The sequence below is a fragment of the Anser brachyrhynchus genome (genome assembly GCF_964034855.1).
Source record: "Anser brachyrhynchus genome assembly, chromosome: 1".
Classification (NCBI taxonomy): Eukaryota; Metazoa; Chordata; class Aves; order Anseriformes; family Anatidae; genus Anser; species Anser brachyrhynchus.
In genome coordinates, this window is record NC_137694.1 from 71,634,479 (window position 1) to 71,656,353 (window position 21,875).

At 42.7% G+C, this 21,875-nt stretch overlaps 1 protein-coding gene across 3 annotated transcripts in view; it reads right to left on the minus strand.

Annotated features, from left to right (window-relative positions):
• Nucleotides 1-386: 386 nt before the first annotated feature.
• BORCS5 (BLOC-1 related complex subunit 5) overlaps nucleotides 387-21,875 on the minus strand; it is a 104,909-nt gene continuing 83,420 nt past the window's right edge. For all 3 annotated transcript variants that reach the window (XM_080573028.1, XM_080573027.1, XM_080573026.1), the window contains 2 exons: nucleotides 21,488-21,645; nucleotides 387-4,581 (listed from right to left, as the gene is read on the minus strand). In XM_080573028.1, coding sequence (XP_080429154.1) covers nucleotides 4,351-4,581; nucleotides 21,488-21,645 — 389 coding nt within the window. In that variant the 3' untranslated portion in view covers nucleotides 387-4,350. The remainder of the gene's footprint in view (nucleotides 4,582-21,487; nucleotides 21,646-21,875) is intronic.

The window sequence follows — 21,875 nt, forward strand, 5'->3', positions numbered from 1 at the left end:
CCACCTTGTCCCCACCACGGGGCTGCACGCACATAAACAGTAGCAGCCAGCTCAGTCACGGTTCCACCCCACCCCTGGCAAGTCACAGGCACCACTGCACACATTGTTTTCAACTGGACATCAGTGCCAACCCGGATCGGGACAGAGTTCAAAAACACAACCATTTTTTCATTGCAGGACACATGTTTTCTTACGGTCACAAAGGTGGCTGCCCCAGCACAGCTGAAGCAGGCCATCTCCGGGGCACCAAGGGGGCTTCAATGCAGCCATGTACAAAGCATTAAAACTAATATATGACCTCACACACATAAGTGTCCGCAGCCATCACAGCAAGAAGTGGTGTAAATGAAGAATAAGCAAGGCGTCCAGAGAAACAACACACTAGGAAAAGAGCAATACCAAACATTTTAATGCTGGAGCTGTGGAACATATAGCACACACGCAGTTGGAAGTAGAGCAAGTCCGCAAATGGGATAATAACCCATAAACCGAGGAGCACTCACCACAAGGCTTGTAATCAAAATACACTGGCAGCTTGGGAATCGGAGAGAAGTTACAACAGTACCTCATGGAAACTGCTGGAATGCAGTCTGATAAAGAGCAAGGGGCTGATTCATGCTGTAAGTGGGCCTGTGAAAATGCATTTCTACTCTTTCTATGTAAAAGCTTAGAGGAGGGGAAATATTTTTTTAAATATTTAAATATATTTAAATACATTTAATTTAAAATACATATATTTAAAAAAAAAAAAAACAACACTTTTCTGTCCCCTTCAGTGGATCTTCACAGAAACTGACCTGCAGATAGGTTGGCACTTTAGCACCCTGTCAATCTATTAAATTACAAAAACAATAAAAATAAAGCGAACCTCTTTGGCCAGTGTAGTCCACTGGCCCAGGGTGAGGTGTCACAAGCACCAGAGGCAGCAAAGGGGGAGGTGACAACAGCAGAACCAAGGGAAGGACTGGAGTGGCTCAGGCCCCCAGGGAACCAAAGCCGCAGGGACTCACTTTGCTCTCCAACTTTTCAGGAGGTTTCATATCAGGAACCTTAGTCTGCACCCCACATCACACATCAGCTTCATTTCACATCAAAGACCAGAAATGGGCAGAAGTGGTTCTTTCCCATGGACCATGCCAGATTACTCTCTGTTCATAGCACTGACAATCTATCCTTCATTGCAAAAGTAATAGGTGGTACATTCGTGAGGGAGACCTGAGGCCTTCTCCAACAGTGTTTGGCTTGGAAAAGGGAACTCCTAAATAGAAAGGCAATTCCAATCACATCTCGAATCTCCGGCTGAACAGTGTGTAATGAAATAAAGCATTGGTCTCACCTTGAGCATCACCTGCCTTCGAGATGAATCTGAAAGCAGGATGCAGAGCAAAGCAAGCGAGGAGCAGACAAGCAACAGAAACAGCAGCTCAAGAACATGTGGCAGGAAATGACTTCTTGGAAAGAGGTCCAAAGACAGTTAACAGAGCTAGTGACAATGTTTTAAATAAAACTATATCCCATCATTTGAGAACAGTTAGAGGGTACATGGTACTTTACGGGACACATATGAGACTATCACCTGTCGAATGGAAGGAATCGACCTGCGTTCTTTGGAAGAAGTTGGACTTCACATATCAGCTCTGATTTCATTCTATTTAAGCTATTACATCTTTTGCAATTTACCCTTTCTGCTCAGAAAGCTCTAGCTGGGAGACCCAGCAGCATATTCAGAAGCTTAAAAGGCAGTATCTCCCATTATCAGCCCAATACCTAGGCGTTTTATAGCAAATAAGGAAGAAACTGATCTGCAGCCCATGCTCTCACAGGTTTCAGATAGGAGTACTACTTGCTTGCCCTCATTAGCACTGCAAGGACAATGCTTTGATCTGGTACTTAATAGTGTGAGGACAAATGTCTAGAGCTTTACAGGAGAGAGCATCTGCAGCCTGGCCCCTGCTCGGAGATCCAGTATGAGGATCTTCTCACTGGTCTGAGCTTCCAGCACTCCAGGGTGGGGGATATCTATTATTGCATTTGACAGAGACAGGCGGCTGAATGTTGTGCATTCTGAACTTCCAGACAGTATGATTTGGGAGAGGACAAAAATGCCTGCAGCATCTATTTAAAGCTGCTGAATATTGTAGCATGTCTGATGGCAGGAGGCAGAGAACTCTTCCATGATGGACAGTAAGAATCCTCGTGGCATAGTCATGAAAAGCGGGTTTTCATGGGTTGCTCTGTCTCATGTATGCATCAAAACTTTTTACAAACCAAGTGTAAAAAACACTGCAAGAGACATGAGCATGGGTTGGAGTCTGATCTGCACAATGTTATATCCTGTGCAAGAGTACACACCTACATGTACACACGTATGTACCAGATCTGGGGTGGAAGAGGTAATGAAGTAAGCTCACTCTGCCGCCTTTCCTAGAAAATGTCCTGCTCTGTTCTTTGCTGTGTCTGAAGTAGTCAATTGCTCTTCCCAGGGTATCATTCCAGAGGGCTTTCTTGCTACAGGACTCTGTTCTCAGACAATGCTCAGTGGCCTTAGAGCCCAGTCACTGCTACCTTTCAAACACAGATCCAAGCTGGCTGCAGTATGCATTACACAGATTCACTCCATGGCCTTTGGTCATGCAAAAAAAAGAACAGCTTGTTGCTTCCTTCTACCAGGCAGCCATTAATACTATATATAAAAAAAAAAAAAAAAAAAAAAAAAAAAAACAATGCTCTTATTCCCAAATGCTTAGAGACAATCTTTTGCTAATTAAGTACTCTCAAGTACTAAGAGGTATTCTAGCAAGCTGGCTTTGGCAAGTCACCTAGCCTCCTGCTGCTGAACTGGCAGATGGGTTGTCAGAGGGACTCAGACAGCTGTCCTCACCGCTGGGACTGTGCTCCTGAAGTACAACAACCATTCGGGTTCACAGGCATGCTCCAGCCTCTTTGCCCGCATCAGCATTCTGGGATGTACGTAACAAACACGAACCTACCCCTGACCCAGCAAGCCCAGGGATCTTCACTTTTGGTTTCATGCTCTTTCTGCTGGGATGAGAGCTGCCACGCAATAGCAACACAGGTTGTTCAAACACCATTTCTAGATCTGTAAGTATTTCACGGCAGTGTGTAAAACATCCCCCTTTTATATAGAGAGAAACCGAAGCTCAGAGAGGTGCCTGCAGCCAGCCAGCAGACCGGTGGCAGACTTGGCAACCATACAGTCTCCTAAGCCCCAGCCCAGTGCCCAGGCCACATGAACACGCTGCCTGCTGTCCAGCCAGGCTCTCGGCTTGCAATAACGCAAGAACATCCTGTTGCCTTTGGAGCAGTTCACGGAGCACGATCCCAAAGGGCTGTGTGGTTTCAGTCATAAAACACTGTGCTCATGCAAGCTCTCAGCATGATGGCAGCTAAGCCAATGCAGAGAGCCCAAAGGACTTTTCAAGTCTTCCATACACTTGGAGATAAAGAAACAACTGCATCCCTTTGATATAAAGAGCACCAAGATATCTGGCCAGTCCCAATTAAAAAAAAAAAAAAAAAAAAGATCCCTCATGCCCACCTTTGGGATGCAAAGTGAATGGGTAGGTGGCAGTGTCCATCAGAATCACCGTGCGAGGTCAGGGACACGAACTGCCACCAGATGGGGCATGGGGGGGTTGCCAGGGCAAGGACAGAGGAACATTAAGGCTTGCTTAAGAATAAAAGACATACATATCTGGAACAGTTATTCCTTTACAGCCTCATAAATTAGCAAGCCCATAAAAACAGGAGCCTCAAGGAAGGACATGCCAAAACCCTGCCACGCAAACCATGTTAATTATGATAATAGGCAGATTTTAATAAACCAGTTCCTGGCTCCCACACTTTCACCTATAAACCATACATATTTCCAAGGCCAGGGGATCTCAGAAATACCTGCCAGCCATCTAATTGTCTAAACCCCAGTGGCACATAAAGCATGTTAGAGGGTTTGTCACACCCCGTATCCCTTTGAATTTTGAAAGTAAAAAGAACAGATGAAAGAACTCCTCCTCTGTAAACCCAAATCTAGTTACAGCAACAAAACAAATGTCTCAGCACGGGTGGTAGTAGTGGTGCAGGAGAGAGCAGGGAAAAAGGAGGGAGATGAAAGAACGGTTATTTTTCTTCTCCAAACAATGGGACCAGGGAGCTCCTGGATTCCTGGCTGCATAGTTCCAGCAGCTGATGCAGCTCTTCCTCCGATGCCCTGGCAGAAAGTCAGGCAGCACAGCCGTCTGCTTCAAACATCCGCCAGGCCGGTGTGTTGGAAGCATGTCTGCGCTGAACGCTCGAGTGTGGAAGATGAAGAGGGAAAGCCTGCAGCATCGGCTATGACTTCAGCTCCCGGTCAGGTTTCATGCTGAAGGGCTCCAGCCTCTCGCTCTCCGGCAGCATGCTGTTCAGCCTCTCCATCAGCGGGATTGTCTGGTCGATGCCCATCTGTATACGGCGGAGGATGGCAGACATCTCGTTGACTTTCTGGATCTGCTCCGCATACTTGGCATACTTCTTCTGGCGCTCCTGCATGAAGCTATAAAGAGTTTCCACAGAGAGGTCCATCTGTTTAAAAACAACAAGCAGAGCAGGAAGCATTAAGCCAACTGTTACCACAGGCCTTTCAGCACGCTATCTTTCCTAAAAGCATCCACGAAGCATGTTAGATGCCCCACTGGAGCTACCAGCCAGGTACGAAAGATCTCTGTTGGTACACAGCCCGTTTGTCATGAAATGGGATAAATCATAGCTGTATACCATGGAGGAGGACATATGGCCACCTATACACTGAGTATTTGATCTGAAAGTTCTTTATTTACAGGGTTGAAACCCAACAGGTGCTGCCAAGGATTTCTCAATAAACCATAGCACATCATGCAAGTTATCCAAAATGAGGGAAAATGTGGCCTCTGCCTACACCTGCATATTTTCAATAGAGACTGTTAATTTTCAAGCATTCAGCTCTCCATTACTTGCCAGTGCTAATTTTATTGGCTTAGCCAGGTTACTCTGTGACTGAGCCACTGCTGTTATTACCATCATCATCTAGAAAACTCCTGCCTTGAGAAAGAACCACAATGGATTACTAGTGTCCCTAATTTCCCCGAATCCTAAAAATAAAAGTGTTATGAATGACCCCAGGAGAGACATTAGGTAAATCAGTCATGCAATTAAACATGTTAAGTACCAAAACACAGCTAGAGTGTTATTACAATTACAGGAACTGTACCGCTATTCCTGCCATTGAGTTACGAAGGTAACTTCTGTAATTCACAGCCTAACTTTCCATCCAGCCTTCAATCCTCCTCAGCTACAAGGAGGATTCAGCTGCTAGCACCACACGCACACGAGCCAACTCAGATTGTTTAAGCTGTTGTACTCGTTGTGAGATATGCCACATAAAAACCTCTCATACAGAGAGGTAGGCAACAGATCTATTCCAAACCCTCAAAAAACACCTAAAACTCATTTACTTAAGCTTGCTGTAGCTGCGCTCAACAAATCCGCTCGCTGTGCTGCCTCCTCCCGGTAGCATTGCCGAGTTGTGGGCACACAGCTTGGAGCCACAACATTTCCCCTCACTCAGGACTCGGCATACACCCACGGTGGCTGCCCAGTGAAGAGAAAGAGCGCGCACACGCTGACTAGCGCTAGCCCTGTGCCTCCCGTCACCACCAGCTTTCCAGACTCTCCTGTTATCCCCTGAGGACCGAGGTCGCTGCTCACGGTGGAATCGGTGCTGAGGACTCCTGGGTTGCCAGGAAGCACAGTTTCAACCAAGACCACATCTGAACTGAGTAACAGAGTCAACCCGACGACACCTCTCACCACAGGCACAAATGCACCCGTGCAGCACTAAAAACCAAACCGCTGCTGACCAGATCTGACTTATGCAGCATTTAACCAGCGAGCGTAATCCTGATCCAGCGTGCAGTGATTTGGGGACACGGGGGAGAGTCTGCAACGAGGGGAGGATTTGGGGGAAGCGGTGCAGAGCTGGAGGGGGCACCCCCAAAGAAGAGGGGAGCCCTGGGGACCGAGCACTGCTGTCCGGCTGGCGGCAGTGAGGCTCGACCCTGGGGAAAAGCGGGGGAGCTGTGTTTGCTGACAAACACCCCTGTCAAGCCCTGGGGAAGGGGTCGAGACAAAATGAGGCAAGAAAATGCTGCATTGAGAAACCTAAGTTACAAACAGCATTAAAAACAAACATGCAGCTTTCCGCTAAACTGTCATGGGGATTAGGAAGCTTTTTTTTCTATCACCTCCATCAGAGCTGGATACAGTACTGATTAACCTTTTATTTCTTCTGTACTTTCTCACATTCACAGGCTGAATTCTTCCTCTGCCTCTGTGCCTTCTCGTGAATTCCTCCCTCCACACTTTCATGCATGGGACAAAATAAAAACCAGCAGAGAAGGAAACTCCAAATAGAATGGAAACAATTTAAGCCTACATAGGGGTTTCAATTAAAACCCTAGCTTAATAATTTAGTAGCTTGGTGCTAGCTCTGTAAATTGGAGTGTGTAAAAGCAGACCACCACCAGGTCTGCATGGGATGGAAGTAAATTCAATCCAGCGCCTAAAAACGTCCCACCTAATGAGAGACAGTGGTGCGGAGGGGCAGCCAGCTGGCACCCTGTCAGAAGTCAGCACACCTCATTAAACGGAGCAGCACGAGAACGGGGGCAGAAACCTCCTTTGGTTTCAAGGTTTTCTTCTGCAGGCAGGTTCCTCGCAGAGCCTCACAGCTCTGGGCGAGAGGCAAAGCCTGCACCTACCAAGCTCTGGAACAACAAAGACCCCCTTTCTCTCAACTCCAGCAATTTTCATCTGTTGACTTTAGGCTCCTTGTGTAAACGCCAGCGATGTCCAGCTACAGAGGGGAATGTGGAAGGTGACCAGCAAAAGGAAGAAGAAACATGGAGCGGCCTTCCAAGCTCTTTGCTACTTTTGGACATGTTCACAATGGCTATAAAAAAGCTGCCTCACAAAAAAGAGAAAGGGTGGAAGTGAGCATTTCCTATGGCTTCCCTATACCTAGCACTAAAGTTTGTCTGCTGTGGGAGGCCGTGGCAACTGCACAGCCAGCGACACTACATGAGGGACTGAAGTTGAGTAATTGTGAGGAAAGGCCAATTTTTACTTGGTCTGAACTTGGTCTTTTTAAATAGGAAAAAAAAAAAAAGTTGTTCTAACTCCTGCACATAAATGCCAATGCCTCTTTGCAGCTTTCCTTGTGGCAGGCCTAAATACACACTTACATCCTTCCTGCCTCCTCCCCCCTGGAAGCGAGCTCCCACTGGTGCCAAACCTTGTGCTTTTACCTCTCCTGGCATGCAGTCCTGCTTCTCTGAGGCTCAGCCTGGGCCGTGAGCTGCAGGGCTTGGAGTGCCAACCATATTTACCCACCACAGAGACTAAAAACTGTCCTTTGGGAATCTGCAATGAACAGTGAATGCGCATAAGAATATGCTTGGTTCTCACCTATGTAATTCCATACAGTAGCAATAAAGAGTATCTGAAGAAAGGGAGCTGAGGCAGGAGGCAGTCCTGTCTGAGGTAGTCCAGGTTTTTAAGATGTCCCCAAGGGCAAGACAAATGATGTGGCCTTTTCCGAGCAGATCCCACCAGCTCCTGCTGCCCACACACGAGGCCCTGCCGCAGTCCCTCCAGATAAACACTCAGATCCCAGTCTTCTTGCCCGTCCCAGGCCCAGCAAGATGCTTCTCCAGGAAGCCCAGCAAGATGCTTCAGAGCCAGCAGTTTTTCTACTGCCCTAGAGCCATCTGCAAGCATTTACCTGAGCCACTGCTTCCACTCTGCTTGCTTTCAGCTTCCTGCCACACCAGGGCAACGCGGTTGCAAAAAAGGCTGGACCTGAAGTGTATGAAAACAAACACAGAAGGGCAGAGTCCAGCAGATGAGGTCCCAGTCCTAATCCTCGAAGTGAGAGACTCTGCCCAGCCTGGCCACAAGGAAAAAAGCATGTTCTCAGGAGAGGGCTGAGAGCTCCCAATGCACATTCCACTTCTCTCCAAAAATAATTCCTCCTGTAAAGCAGCAAACCTTGGACTTGTCAACCCCAGAACAGAGGACAAGATCTTTTTCCCCCTCCAACACTGAAAAAGATAGAAGTTTGTCAATTTTTCTGTGAGGAGTACAGTGTCACCAAAAAGGACTAGTTAAAACTCAGCACCTAGCATGATGTACTTTCTTTGTACAGCCAGTGACTCCCTGCAATAGAAGCTAACAGACCCAAATTCTAAGCCCTTGACTCTTTCACAGACCACTAGCAGTAAGGCAGTAATTTATGCCTAAGCCTCACATTTTAAACTTGAAATGACATCTACTGGGCTCTTTCTTCAAACAAAAACAGATTTATAATTACTTCCAACACCACTGCAAGATGGATATTACCCCATTAAGCGGCCTCCACTGCAGCCTCTCCCACTACACCATTCACATTCTCAACCAGTGAGGCCTCGGGAGACCGCATTACACAGCCCTGTTTGTAACATACTGATGAAACACAAAAACAATTGAGGGTACTTTCAGACAACTTGCACACCACAAATTCTTGCATTTATTTTAGAATTCTTCTTGGCCCACACTGCTGAGCAGAATAAAGACATTAATTTAGCCCATAAAAGACTGAGGTCAGTACTGGACACTGCCCAACTCTTTTCAAGAGACCATGCTGAACACAAACCAATGCCCTATGTATACCTCTTACCTAGCATGGTTTTTATTACCTCTGCCACGGATGTGCAAGTATCCTGAGCTTTGGGAAACAGGGGCCACCTCTTGTTAGTTCAATAATTTGTTTCAATAATTTAAAGTAGCAGCTAGACACATTTTTCCCAGGTTCAGAACTGTAAGTGGTACTTGCAAGCACAAACACAGGTTCCTTGAACTTGGAATTGAGCTTCTAGAGAGGCACTGTCATTGCTGACATCACTAAGAAAAAATACTTATCATAAGAGGATGCCTTGTCATTCCCAGCTTCTCCATTCCCTCCTCGAAATGCCTGTAAGGCAAAAAGATGTTTTGCTCTCTCCATCTCCACTCAGTAACAGACTTCAAAAGCTCACCTACACTTTCATTTGTACTGTGTTCCTCTGCCCTAATAATTTGCTGATAGCTCCCATCCCCTATGGCTGCCACTCAAAAAAACACAGCAATTAGGGTGCAATCCTTATTCCAGAAAGTTCATTTGCTAGAACAATGCTCCTAACACAAGTAGCCTTTCCCCTCACACATTGTCAGGTGCCTGGCTGGGTTTAAACGAACTCCTTCCTGCAGCCGCACAACAACCACATCTGAAAGTGACAGGCAGGAACATGACTGCATGGAGTATTAGTTATGATGCGCTGGTGTGAAAATACTTCTCAGTCTGTGCACTTAAAACTGAAGACAGCTCCTCTTTCTGTACTGGCTGAAAACAAATGGGCTCAATGAATGGCTCCCCCCCACCCCACCTTTCTCTTTGATAATGTCATGCAAAGTTAGCACAATAGATCATGATGACTTCCTGATGACAGGAACATCCTCCGTTTCTCCCACTTATCCCACACACTGGTAAGCAATAAACTTAGTGGGCAGCATCTTTGCCAGGGTAGAAAATAGACACTCCCAGCCAAGGATCCCACAACCTTCCCTTCAGCATCAGTCACAAGTAGTTCTCATGAGTGCCATTCCTCTGCTTCACAGCCAGGTAAACAACTATAATTTGTGTTTAACTTTTACTTGCCACATGCTAGGATTACCTAATCTCATACCAAAATGTTCCTTTTGTTTCCTTTGTAATTTGTCACTGCTGTAAACAACTGCTAAGGAGTTACTCAGTGGGAACACTGCACGGATCGCAGTCAAGTTAGAGAATGAAGAGCAACCATTTTAATTGGTTCTAACACTAAGTTTTGGAAACGTTGACAAATACACCAGGACCCAGCCAGCACAGCCACAGAAATCCACTTACTTCAAAAGATCTTCTACAACTAAATCCATACGTGGTCCCTTAGAGCTACTGTAGCTACACGTTAGCATACAGCTGCACCTCTGACATCAAGATCTAACTATTCTGGGAGGCCTTGGGTTGCCTCCAAGAATTGAAAAGAATTCAGAATTCAAAAGAATCAGAAGGTTCATTCTGGAAATTAGCTTTTCCACCTTTATGTACGCCTTTTCCTGCATATTGCGTTATTGGACAGGATACGTTTGTCACTACCCGGCGTGCTGACCTCCGCAGCCCACAGCTCCCTGGCAGCTCCGACTCAAGCTGCCTCTGCCTTAGAGCGACCAGCATCCCCCTGCCAACTGGCAGGCCCCCAAACTGAAGTTATGACTGCTATCACTAACTGTTGCTAAAAAAAGTCCTAAAGCTACAACCAAAACAATACCTACCTCGCGCCCAGCAGTAATGAGCAAGGAGACTTCCAAGCACGTTAAAAAAGCAAAGCCCATTCACAGAGGGAGCAGGCGGACAGCAAAGCTGACAACCGTCAGCCATCTGGGTGCTGCAGATGCTATATCCAGCTCCCCAGCTTGGATACATCTCATATCACAGTCCCCTTCTGCTGGACTCTCTTTACAAAAAAAACCCTCAACACCGTCTAACTTATGATCCTTCTCTCTCAAAAGAGCTAAACAAAAACACAATCGAGTTAAACTCAGGGCACAATTTCTCATTAAACAAAATCCAGTGCAGCCTCAGGCTGCAAAGCACCAGTCCCACCCCCTCCTTCACAGGAGTTGTATCATCACTAATGAGGCCCAGTTCTGCAAGTAAGCCTGAAGGGAGAAGGGGGAAAACAGGAGAAGTTTGATCACCTCAGGCTCTCTTTTCTCCAGCAGTTTGGTTTTGTGTCAGATCAACTTGCTAAACCGACTCTTCAGTCTCACGAGCACAGAATCATCAGCTCTTCTATGTCTTCAGACAGGCACCCTTCCAGTAGAGCTGGAGGAGAGGAGGGGGTTTTACTTACTTATCTCTCTCTGTGGCTATTCTCTCCCACTGCTATATGCCCATGCTATTCTTCCTTCTCACACTGGTGGCTAAGCACGTCACTGCCGGATGAAAACAATGCAGATGCCAAGTATCAACTCAATACCCTTTTATTTACTGTTCTTGAGTAACAGCTCGGTCTGTGATGAGGGAAATTCTAACCTAATGGAAGAAACAGACTCATGAAGACAAAACAGTTCATAAAAATGAAAGAAATATATTTCAGTGATAGTCCTCTAAATTCAGATATGACTGGAGACGCAAGAAGAGTAGGCTGCTAGTAGTACAATACACAATACACCAGAACCTCATGACATTTACAGCCCTTTTGCAGTCTTCTCTTCATGGTGGTGGGAAGACCTAGCAGAGAGGGATTCCAGAGTGACTGATGCTTTTAAATACATAATTCTTGTGGGGAAAAAAAACATGTTGATTTTATCAGTATGTTTTCTGAAATGTCACCCTGAAAGGTTATGGTAATTTTTAACTTGTTGACTTTAATGAGTAAGAACACTTTTTTTTTTTTTAAAAAAAAAAAATGCTTTCAGTTGCTGCATAATTGGTGAATAATCTACATTCACCTAAAAAGTCATCTCTGAAAAATAAGTCATACACAAAGATGCGTCAGTATGCACAACCTAGCAGTGCTACCTTAAACCTACATAAGATTGTTCATTAAAAAGGACACTCAAAAATACAGTTCTGAGGCATTCAGGATCTGCACTGCTGCTCATTTATTCCTACGTGGAAATTAAAGGGGAGTGGTTCTGATCTCAAACAGAAAAAAAGTTTTGATGAAATTGGAACTCCCTAAGCTAGGAGAATTTTATCAAGACCAAAATGTTATGTTCGAAAATGTTAGAAATGCTCCCATACCTCTCCTAAATGACAAAGAAACAAAGAAACAAACAAAAAACCCGCCCAGACAATATATAAGATAAATGAACTTCTGTGTTCAATGTCCTCACAAAACTCCTCTTTTGTGGAGCACAACTCCACAGAAAGGAATTGGAACATCCTATGCCTGTCTTTAATTAGTTGTTCCTGCAGGAAGAAAAATGTATGTTACAGACTGATTTGTTGCTTAAATGATAATTTGCATAACTCTTATTTCAGGCAGCTTAATAATTCTGCTACAAAACATGGCCTTCAGTTCCCTCATTTACTCATTTTATACTGCTGCCATATTACTCACCCAAGAGATTGCCAGAGCTTGAATATTATAAGAACAATAGTACTTGCAAATGTTTTTTACCCTTAGGGTTTTATTTTATTATAAATCTCAGTTCTGTATTTTCAACATGTCAGAATGATTAGTTTTAAGCAAGTTGTTTTTCCTACCAAGAATAAGCTTTGATATTAAAGAATACCAGTATCATTAATTAGATGTTTCTCCAAAAACACAACTGTTGTCATTGTAGAGTAAAAAAGTGCCATCTGAAGTACCGTTGACATCATTAAATTTGCAAGCTATCTGACCTAATGGTATTATTCACAGCTTCACACTTGGGACCCGACAGCTGTAGCTCTTCTTTTTCTATATATACTTAGAAGGTCTTTACAAATTTTCCAAAAGGGGATACTAGCCTTTGCTAGCACCTCACTTTGCTTTAGTCAGCATTAAATACTACACTAGCAGACAAGTAGTGTCCTCCTCTAGAAAACACTAAGAAAAAGCTCTCAGTTCTGTTCTCAGAGAATGCAGTGGAGCTGAATTTTAACCATTTTCTGCAGCTTGTGAAGTAGTAAAGAGATTATCTAGGCCTCTCTCTTGAAGACAAAGACGGGTTCAAGCACCAGCACGTGCTGCACTTGCACAGAAAGGCAATGCATCTAGTAGCGTCAGACCTACCTCCCATGTGCTGTGCAGATGGCCTCTATACATGCAAGAAGGGTGAAGCGTGAGATATACAGGGGCACAAGCCCAGCAGTCAGGAATCAGGGATTTCTGGACATCTGACAGTCCAGATGAAGCTTTTGCTCTTCTCCTGACAGCCACAGCTCTCCACATGAAATGTCCAGATCAACTCCTTCTCATTGGGAAAACTCAAACGTCTGTCAGCTTTAACAGTGTTAGGCACTGAGAATCTGAAAGATTTTTGAAAGATGTTTTTGAAGCTCTAAATCAGCTCTTTCATGTTCAAACTGAACATAAAATGAGCAAGCAACACCCCAATGATGCTGAGAAGGGGAATATCTACTCATTCATTCCCAGAAGAGTTACTTTTAAGACTGACCATCATATTTCCCCAGCTGAGCTAAAGCTCAGGTGTTGCAGTACTTTTCTGGAGGTCACAGCATCTGGCAGTAAGTCCTTGGCTTCAGAAAAACCTCAAGCAACTCTTGAGCACTGTGAGTTATGTCCACAGCCAGCTCTTCTGAGGCTATAAACTAGTGTTCAAAACCTGATAACGACTGTATACCATCTCAAAGGATCAATGGTTCAAACAAAAGTTCAACAACTGTTCACTGGTAACTGGAATCCATTCTGAGTATCCATTTTTATTGTATTAGGCCTCAAGTTTCAGGAAAGGCTGAGTATTTCTCCTTGTTCATGTCTACAGATAATCTCTAGAACAAATCAATCAAAAGCGAGAAGGCATTTGAAAATTTACAGGATGGGAGAACTTTTAGTTGAAAAGGTTCATCTCCAGTTCACATGTTGTAGTTGAAAAGGTTCATCTCCAGTTCACATGTTGCTTGCCTGAGGCATAATCAAAAATTAAATTCTATGGATTGGATTAAACAAAAGAAAAGGTTACGACCCAAGAATCCATTCTGACCTTAAAAGCTCTAGAATTCCTTGTCAGGTACTGCTGCTATGCTGATTTGTTGTACATATACCTGACCTGAAATTCAACTGAAATTTATCTGATTTGGAATTTCATTTTTTTTAGATAATTTGCTAGTCATGGCAATTGTTCCTCAGATAGATCACTTTTTCTTTGGTGTACAAACCTCATTTCTTGTCCACTATGCCACAGTTTGGCACAGTTCAATACACTTGATTACAGGGTATTCTACTATACTATAATTCAGCATTTCACACAGGCTTCCAAAGTAGATGACACATCCAGTCAAGAACAACACCCATGAGAATTAATTACTAATAAATGCTGTTTCTTATCTCTAGAGTAGTGTTGAAATAATAGTTACTAGTGTTCTCATACAGAAACATTCATGCCCCAATAGCAAACAAGCACTAAGGAAATCCCACCCTTCATATAAAGCAAGATGGACAGATTACTTGCACTAAAGCTGTGTAATATTTTCAACATGAAGTCATCTCTGCAGATCACATCTGATTGTTATCAGAATGCTAATTATAGAGCTGCCCACACAAGGTCAACCCCGCTCCCCTAACCTACCACATAGCATCTTTAAGTCATCAGTACAACTCCAAATATTTGCAAATAATACTGGCTAACACATCTAAAATGAATATCAAACTGCTGAACAGCTGTTCAGCTAACATTCCAGAAACAAACAAACAAACAAAAAAACCAATTCTCACCTAAGAGTAGAGTTGACACCCTGAAAATTTCAATTCAACATTCAGACAAGAGGTAATCATTAAAAATGAAAGCCTGTAAAGGGACTCTTCCTGTATCCAGTAGGGAGGGAGAAGAGCATCTTCAACCTGTGGTAGGTAACTCCAGACTTAATTAGAAAGAGAAATCATACTATTTTTGGCCTTCACTAGGCCAACTGAGCAAAGCTTCTCCAGTTTCTTCCCAGGGCTTCTCCACTCCCCAGGCATCCTTATAGCCCTTATGTTGTATTTATGAACTCTCCTTCCTTGAACACAATGACTGCCTCACACTGTCAGATGAGATTGTCTCATGGCCTTGTGCAATCCCGTCCATACACTCCCTTTTCTCATGGCAATACCTTGTGTGATACACCCCAGGCAGAGATTTGCATTCCTCCTGTCTTAAATGTGTTCCATGCACAAGTTCAGTATCAAGTCTGCTAACTCTGGAATGGACTTTAATACTTCTTATTCCTCTTTGAAGCTCTGCGATGTTTTATTTTGTTTTTCTATCTGGGGAAACAAGGCTAGTATAAGAAACGCAATTTCCTAGTTTAAACAAGCTGTGAGAAGAATCTGAATTATATTCCTTGAGGTACCTGATAATCCTAAACTCCATGCACTAATAATATGGAAGTGTTAATATGAGGCTTAGCATGCTAGACTTCTGATCTTCAGTGCCAGTCTCTTAAGCACTGAAGTTCTATAGTAATGCAAACCTTTCTGACTGCAAGATGCTTAAGTTGAATTTTCTACTCTTTCTTGGAAATGAGGTGGTGGAAAGGATTCCTACTCAGAACTTTTCCCAAACAGCCATAAGAAAGCAAAGCACAGGAGAAAGGAAAATGACAGAACTGATTTCACACGCACATTCTGGGAACGAGGGACTGGTCTTTTATATGAAGCAAATGAAGCCATGTATGTTAATGCAACAGATTTCAACATCACAAGTGCAAACAATCTTTCTTCTTCTTTATTAACTGCTGGATCGCTTCATAGAGTTCATGTGTAACGCAGCACTGGCCATCTGCCTAGAGCATACGCAGAAAAATATTAATTCCATTTATTAAAATAATAATTGTGAAGATTTTTCAAAAGCAGCTTCCCATTTTGACGCTTGCTGGTTAAGACATCACCCCACCACGTGAGAATTCTAGCTACTAGCACATTAGGCTGAAGAAAGAAAAGCAAGATCAGCTAAAGGACACGAAGATAGTTTCTAGCATAACACTGCACATTTATTTCTGCATGATGGTGCGTGTTCAGTTAAAATTCCAGTCTTTATAAATAACACTTCATCACAGCTGAAGGAAGAAATACAGAGCCTAATAGATGGCCACAGTCTTCAATCTCAAAATTCCTAGATGCCAAAGAATATATTTAATGTACTGGTTTCTTCACAGAACACTGTGTTCCCTAGCACAGCTCTTATAAAAAGCATGGCAGTATGGCATTAAATCCCCTGAAAATACGAGTGGCATTTCAACCAGGAAACTTCAGGAACATTATATCCCAAGGACTTCTCAAGCTTTTTCCCTGGATTTTGGCCACTGCTAATTTAAATCTGTGAACCAAAAGGCTCAATTTTGCTTGAAAGTCAAAACTGCCTCATCTAGGAAGTCTTTATATGTTGCATCGAGAGTAAACACATCTCCATTTTCACTTTTGCCAGGCTTCATTTAACTGGCTTGCTTTCAGTCCTCTGAGCTCTTCCCTTTAATGGGATGAAAGGTAAATAGTGGTCTGATCCACATGAGCACACCGACCTTGAGGCAAAGACCTCAAGCTGAAAAAAGGCTTTGGACTTGCTGAGATCATTCATATTTTGTTGGAGCAATTCAGTTTAGTGAGAAGGTGTGTCATTCTCGAGGCATGCCTACTGCAAACAGGTTTTACAAACAAACACTACCTCCACAAAACTGACCCTATATTGGGGTCCATTCTCTCAAGGAACACTAGTCCGTTGGAATGGAACACTGAAGGAATCCTGCACAGTCTGCATCTTCCCGCTCAGAGAGGGCACCTCTGCTAAGAAGCGCAAGGTGCATCACACGTCCCCGTCTGGTTGCTGCTGCAGTTAACGGGATCCTGTGCTGCAGCAACCTTATCACCTGCCACGCAGTGTCCTGCCAAGGCGACTGGCCCAGCACTCCTTTGGTCCTGGTGGTGGGACTACTCCCTGCGCTTAGAGAGCTTTTCCCTTTATCACCACCTTCAGCATAGCTCGTCCTCTAGTTCCCGTTAGGGAATGTGAAACCTTGACAAGCTACCCCTAACCCTGCCATCCCTCTCACCTCTGTAATGAGGAGAGTTCAAAGCCAAGGGCCCTGCCCATGGTAGATCCATGCTTCCCTCGGGGTGGAACAAAACAATGCCAATGACCTCTGCAGGCCACTTTCCCCAGCACAGTTTTTCCAGGAGATGAAAGGTCGCTTTGATAAGAGAAACGCTCAGTGCCACAGAAACAATGTACTTGCCATAAAGGTCAAAAAGCCACAAGGCACTCACGAAAAATAAACCGAAATTCCTGAATCCCCAAATTGCCGGGTATGTTTTACTTCACACAGATGGTGACATGGATGGCTGAAGCACAATGTATGAGTCTTAAATATGTGGGATAAGCTAAAATGTGCTTGTATGTAATGCTTGTGTTTAAAAGTCTTTATCTTCTTCTTGGTCTTACAAAGGCACTAGATTTGTTGCTTATAAAAAATAACGATTTAATGCCTATCCCATACTTTCAACAGCTGAAATGTATTGGGAGACATGATGTGGTGTATGTGTGGCTTCAAAAGTTATTTTCTTACCAAATTTTAATGGATGGATTTTTGGACATCATGACTACATACCCACAGAAGCCCATTAGAATTATTTTTGCAGTAAGCTGGTAAAGAAAAAAAAAAAATTAATTGATGCACATTCTGGAATATTTGTTCAAAATACAGAGCCATCACCATACAGGAATTTACGCATATAAAACAAGTTATACACTGTAATTTGTTCCATGGCAAACCACTTACTGTTATTAATACCTAGGCTCTAACACAAGTTGTTTAACTACTTCACCATCACATATGTTAAGAATGTAAAAGGAATGTTTATTATTGGAAAATGTGTTAATTTTTCAGAGGGTGTCTGTCAGCTTAGAATGAAATATCTTAAATTTCATTTTGTATTGTAACAAGTTTTGTTTTCAGAATTATTATCAGTCTGACATTCCTATGGCAATAAAAGCTACAGATACACTGCATCAATATTTGGTCTTCAGGCAAAGCAAAACAACTCTCCTAGCAATCCACTTTCAAATACATTTTATGCATAATTTATCTAGGAACTATATTTGCCTTTACGGGTATACAGGATACTCTGAGCAGCGTTTCCCCTTTGTCAGTACTGGAAGTCTAGTAAGAAATGACAAAGGTATTTTATTTCAAAACAAGGCATGGTTCACCCCTGTAATTTTTAGCCTGAAGTATCACATCCTACGTAAGGTGAATCAGCTCGTCCCCATCATGCAGCACACTATGGTAAAACCCCCACCCAAGGTGAGGAAAAGATCAGTTTTACCTGTTAACCAGCTATAACTGCCTTTTCTAACTTAGTGTTTTATAAACCTATCATCTTCTGAAAACACGTTTTTCTTAGTGTATGCATAACGAACTCACGTGGGTGCAATATATTCCACCAGTAGACAAACCAGATCCTGTTTCCAGACCCATCTGAACACTATGTCCCCAGAAGTCAATAATGTGGTGATTAATCCAACAAGCTAGGAATGGGCATCCTACATAATATCAAAGAGTAGATACACTACCCAGAAAATGCTACACACAAGCTTTTTTTTTTCTTTAAAATTATTGAATTTTGTCAGGTGCCATTACCCTGGATTGACACATACATAAATCCCAAATCATTTTTGTGTTGTTTTTCAAACTGATAAGGGGAAAAAAATAGAAGGAATCCCTCAGTGGTACTGGAATTAAGGCAGTATTGCAACAGATGGTGAGTCAGCTGCCAAAAATTAATATGAAGCATAATATTTAATGCATATTAGTTATTTTTCCCTAAAATGCAAGCGTTCTTTTTTTATTTATTTTTTATTTTTTGGCAACAAAGACAAAGCCTATTGTGATAAAAACAAACCCTTCTGAAACCAGACAGCTCAGGTACAAGTAAGTGCAACTGCTGAATACGGGCAGTTGAGTCAACTACCTTCAGCCATGTCTTTGCAATTCTTTCCCCAAGGAAGTATTTGGGTAAATACAATTCTTCCTGAGAATGAATATTCAAAGCAGCCTGGAAAGCATACAGGTTCCATGTTTAGGAGCAACTAAGGCTCCAGCCAACATACTGCTAACTGACTAAACTGGGAAATGGGATGGAGAGCAAAGCTAGGCTGTTCTGGTTCCCAAAGGAAGGAAACACGCAGATGGGCCTACTTGGATCTGCAATAACTACTGGCATGCCAGGTTTTTTTTTTTTTTCCTTAGATTAGTTTCAATTAAGCACCATTTTAAGTTAAATTGTGTGCTGAATTTACAAACCACTGCAGTGAATTATGAGTTATCGAGGGCCAATAAATTTGCAACAATACTTCTGAGTTTTTCCAGAAACCAGGAAACTTTTTTCCGGACACACAAAGAGCAAAAGGTACTTGCACTGGAACATATTATCAATGAAAAACTAAATAGGTCCTGGTTGTAACTAGTATGACTGTGGCATACTATACAGTAGGGCTATTACTACACTGAATATAGTCAAAGTTTGAAAACTGAACAGACCTCAGACAAATGTTAGGAATCAGGGACTGAAGCATACCAACATTTTGTAGGAAAGTTAAAAGCACTGTTCACTAGATGCCTGTTATCAGAACAAAGAAAACCACTGATACTTTCCATATTATAAAGAAAAAAGGGAAATATTGACTACTGAAGTGAGAATAAAAGAATTTACTGTATAGCTCATGCACACGTTCTGCTTTCCACAATACACTTCATATTCTCTTTCATTTTTACTCCTTACCAATGGTCAAAGCTTCATCTACATTGCAAAACTAAATCATTGCTGACAAATGGGTGCAGCCAAATATGATTTCCTTTGTCTACACTTGTAACAAGAGACATACCCTGCTCTAGCTCAGCTGCACCCTTTGTTGTCATCAACTGTCAACAGCAGTTCAATTTAGTGCACTAAAGAGAGCCCAAACAATTTGGAAAGAATGATTTAAACTGAGTGGGTCCCACCCGGCTCCTCCAGAACACATATGCAGAACAGCCAATACAAGAAAAACATTTTAAAATGATTAGGAAAATGAACAGTAAAGACCCACCAAATCTGGCAGAGGGATTCAAAGCATCTGAAGTTACTTAAGTGTTGTGACACACACACACACACACAAACAACAGCAAAAAAAAAAAAACTGACACAACCTGACTTGTGAGTTGCCTGAGTTAGAGTCGCCCATTTCTCCTTCACTACGTCATACAGGAGTCTGTGATAAAGAAGTCATTGACAATACCAGTTATATTACTGGTATTAAGTTATATTTATTTTCTGTGAAAGAAAATCTTAAGCCTTATGAACTGGAAGAAAATAACGCCATGACTAACTCGAAAGGTAGTCTGTCACTTGCCGTATAGAAGTCAAATCCAACTTAAGCAGATTGCATTGGTGGAGTCTACCATGACTTTAAATCATGTTGATACTCTCACACTTTAACAGCCAAAAGAATTACAATCTACTTGGATTAATGCAGTACACTGTCATTAGGCTGGCAATTAAATTCAATTTCTGAGATTGTGTGATCTGAGTCACCAACATCTGCAAATATCTTTACATCTTGTGTAATAGCTGGCCTCAGACCTCGATATACCAAAGTAAAAAGGCCTTTTTAATGGCTCCCACGTTATTTTGGACTTACAACTTCACGATGACAGCAGCTTCTCAAAGCAGCCCATACATCAAATTTATTATCCAGTTTGTCATGTGGGATTTCTTAACTCTAAGCCAATATAGCAACAATGAATCAAGGTCATTGTTTACAGTGCATGAATAAAAATTAACCACCTGTTCAAAAATTTTTCTTTTGACTTTGAAAGGTATTTGGTCTCTAACACTTTTGATATATACAGCACTTAACAGTTCTTCCACATATATGTGGACATGTGAGAAGCCACTCTCAAACAGCATCTCCTCTCATGCCAGTCTATCTTGACTTTAAAAAACTGTCAGCCATCCTACTGCTTCCAACATCGGTAGTTACACAAAAGCACACAGGCAATGCAATTTCAGGATGCTTACCCTAGGAATTAGTTTCCTCCCCACCAGTATCATTGCATATTTAAGCAGATCAGTGATTTTCAAGTGACTCTTCAGTGATAAGAACAGTAACATACAAAGACCTTTTTTAACAGCCATACAGATCAGAGAAGAGGCTGACTTTGAAAACAAAAGCACGGCTCTACAAACCCATTGAAGAAAGAAAGAGCTACTACTTTCTACCTCTACTACCTTCTCCATGTTATGATAACCATTTCTTTCCTTAGAGCTTAAACATGATGCCTAATAAAACTTTAAGCATACAGATCTGAATAAGGAATGATAACTTCAAAAACTCCAGTCATCTTTTACTCCTTTAACAATTATTTGCAGTACTTATAATACTAGAGAAACATATTCTGTTTACAGCCAAGAATCCTAGAGCACAACCAGTAAATACATCACCTAAAAGTAACCACAGTGAAAGCCAGGGAATTTTGTTTGAAATGCACACACACACACACAGAGACACACACAGTTTCTCTACTGGGTTTACTTTAAAGCAGACTGCATAAAGCGAGCCAAGACCATGCAAGCACTTGCATTCATAGCTCGAGAGGGTCATTCCAAGGCCCCCAAGCCCTTCCCACTAAAAGTGGGCATTCTGTGGGCCGTACCTCCTTGATCCGCTTCACAAGCGCATTCTGATCAAAGGCAACCGCTTCTGCACACTGGTGAAGATGGTCCTGGTACCGGAGACACAGCTGTAGCACTTGGTGGGGGTCCAGCTTTTCCAGTTTGGTGTTGGTCGGAGAGGTCTGCCCACTGAGGAGTCCTAGAAGGCAAGGGAAGAAAAGGAGTTAATCTGGCTGTTCATATAACCAGTTCAACTGCAAGCAGAAAGGCAGCAAAACATGTCCTGAAGAAAAGCTTTAAAAGGATGAATGAAAAGCTAATTCAGGCTTGAAGACTACTGAATGGACTTTAACAACATAATGGTGCAGTGAAGGCTAGAAGTGGGAAGAGCAGGGATAGAAGATTTATGGCCATTTAGGATTCATAGCA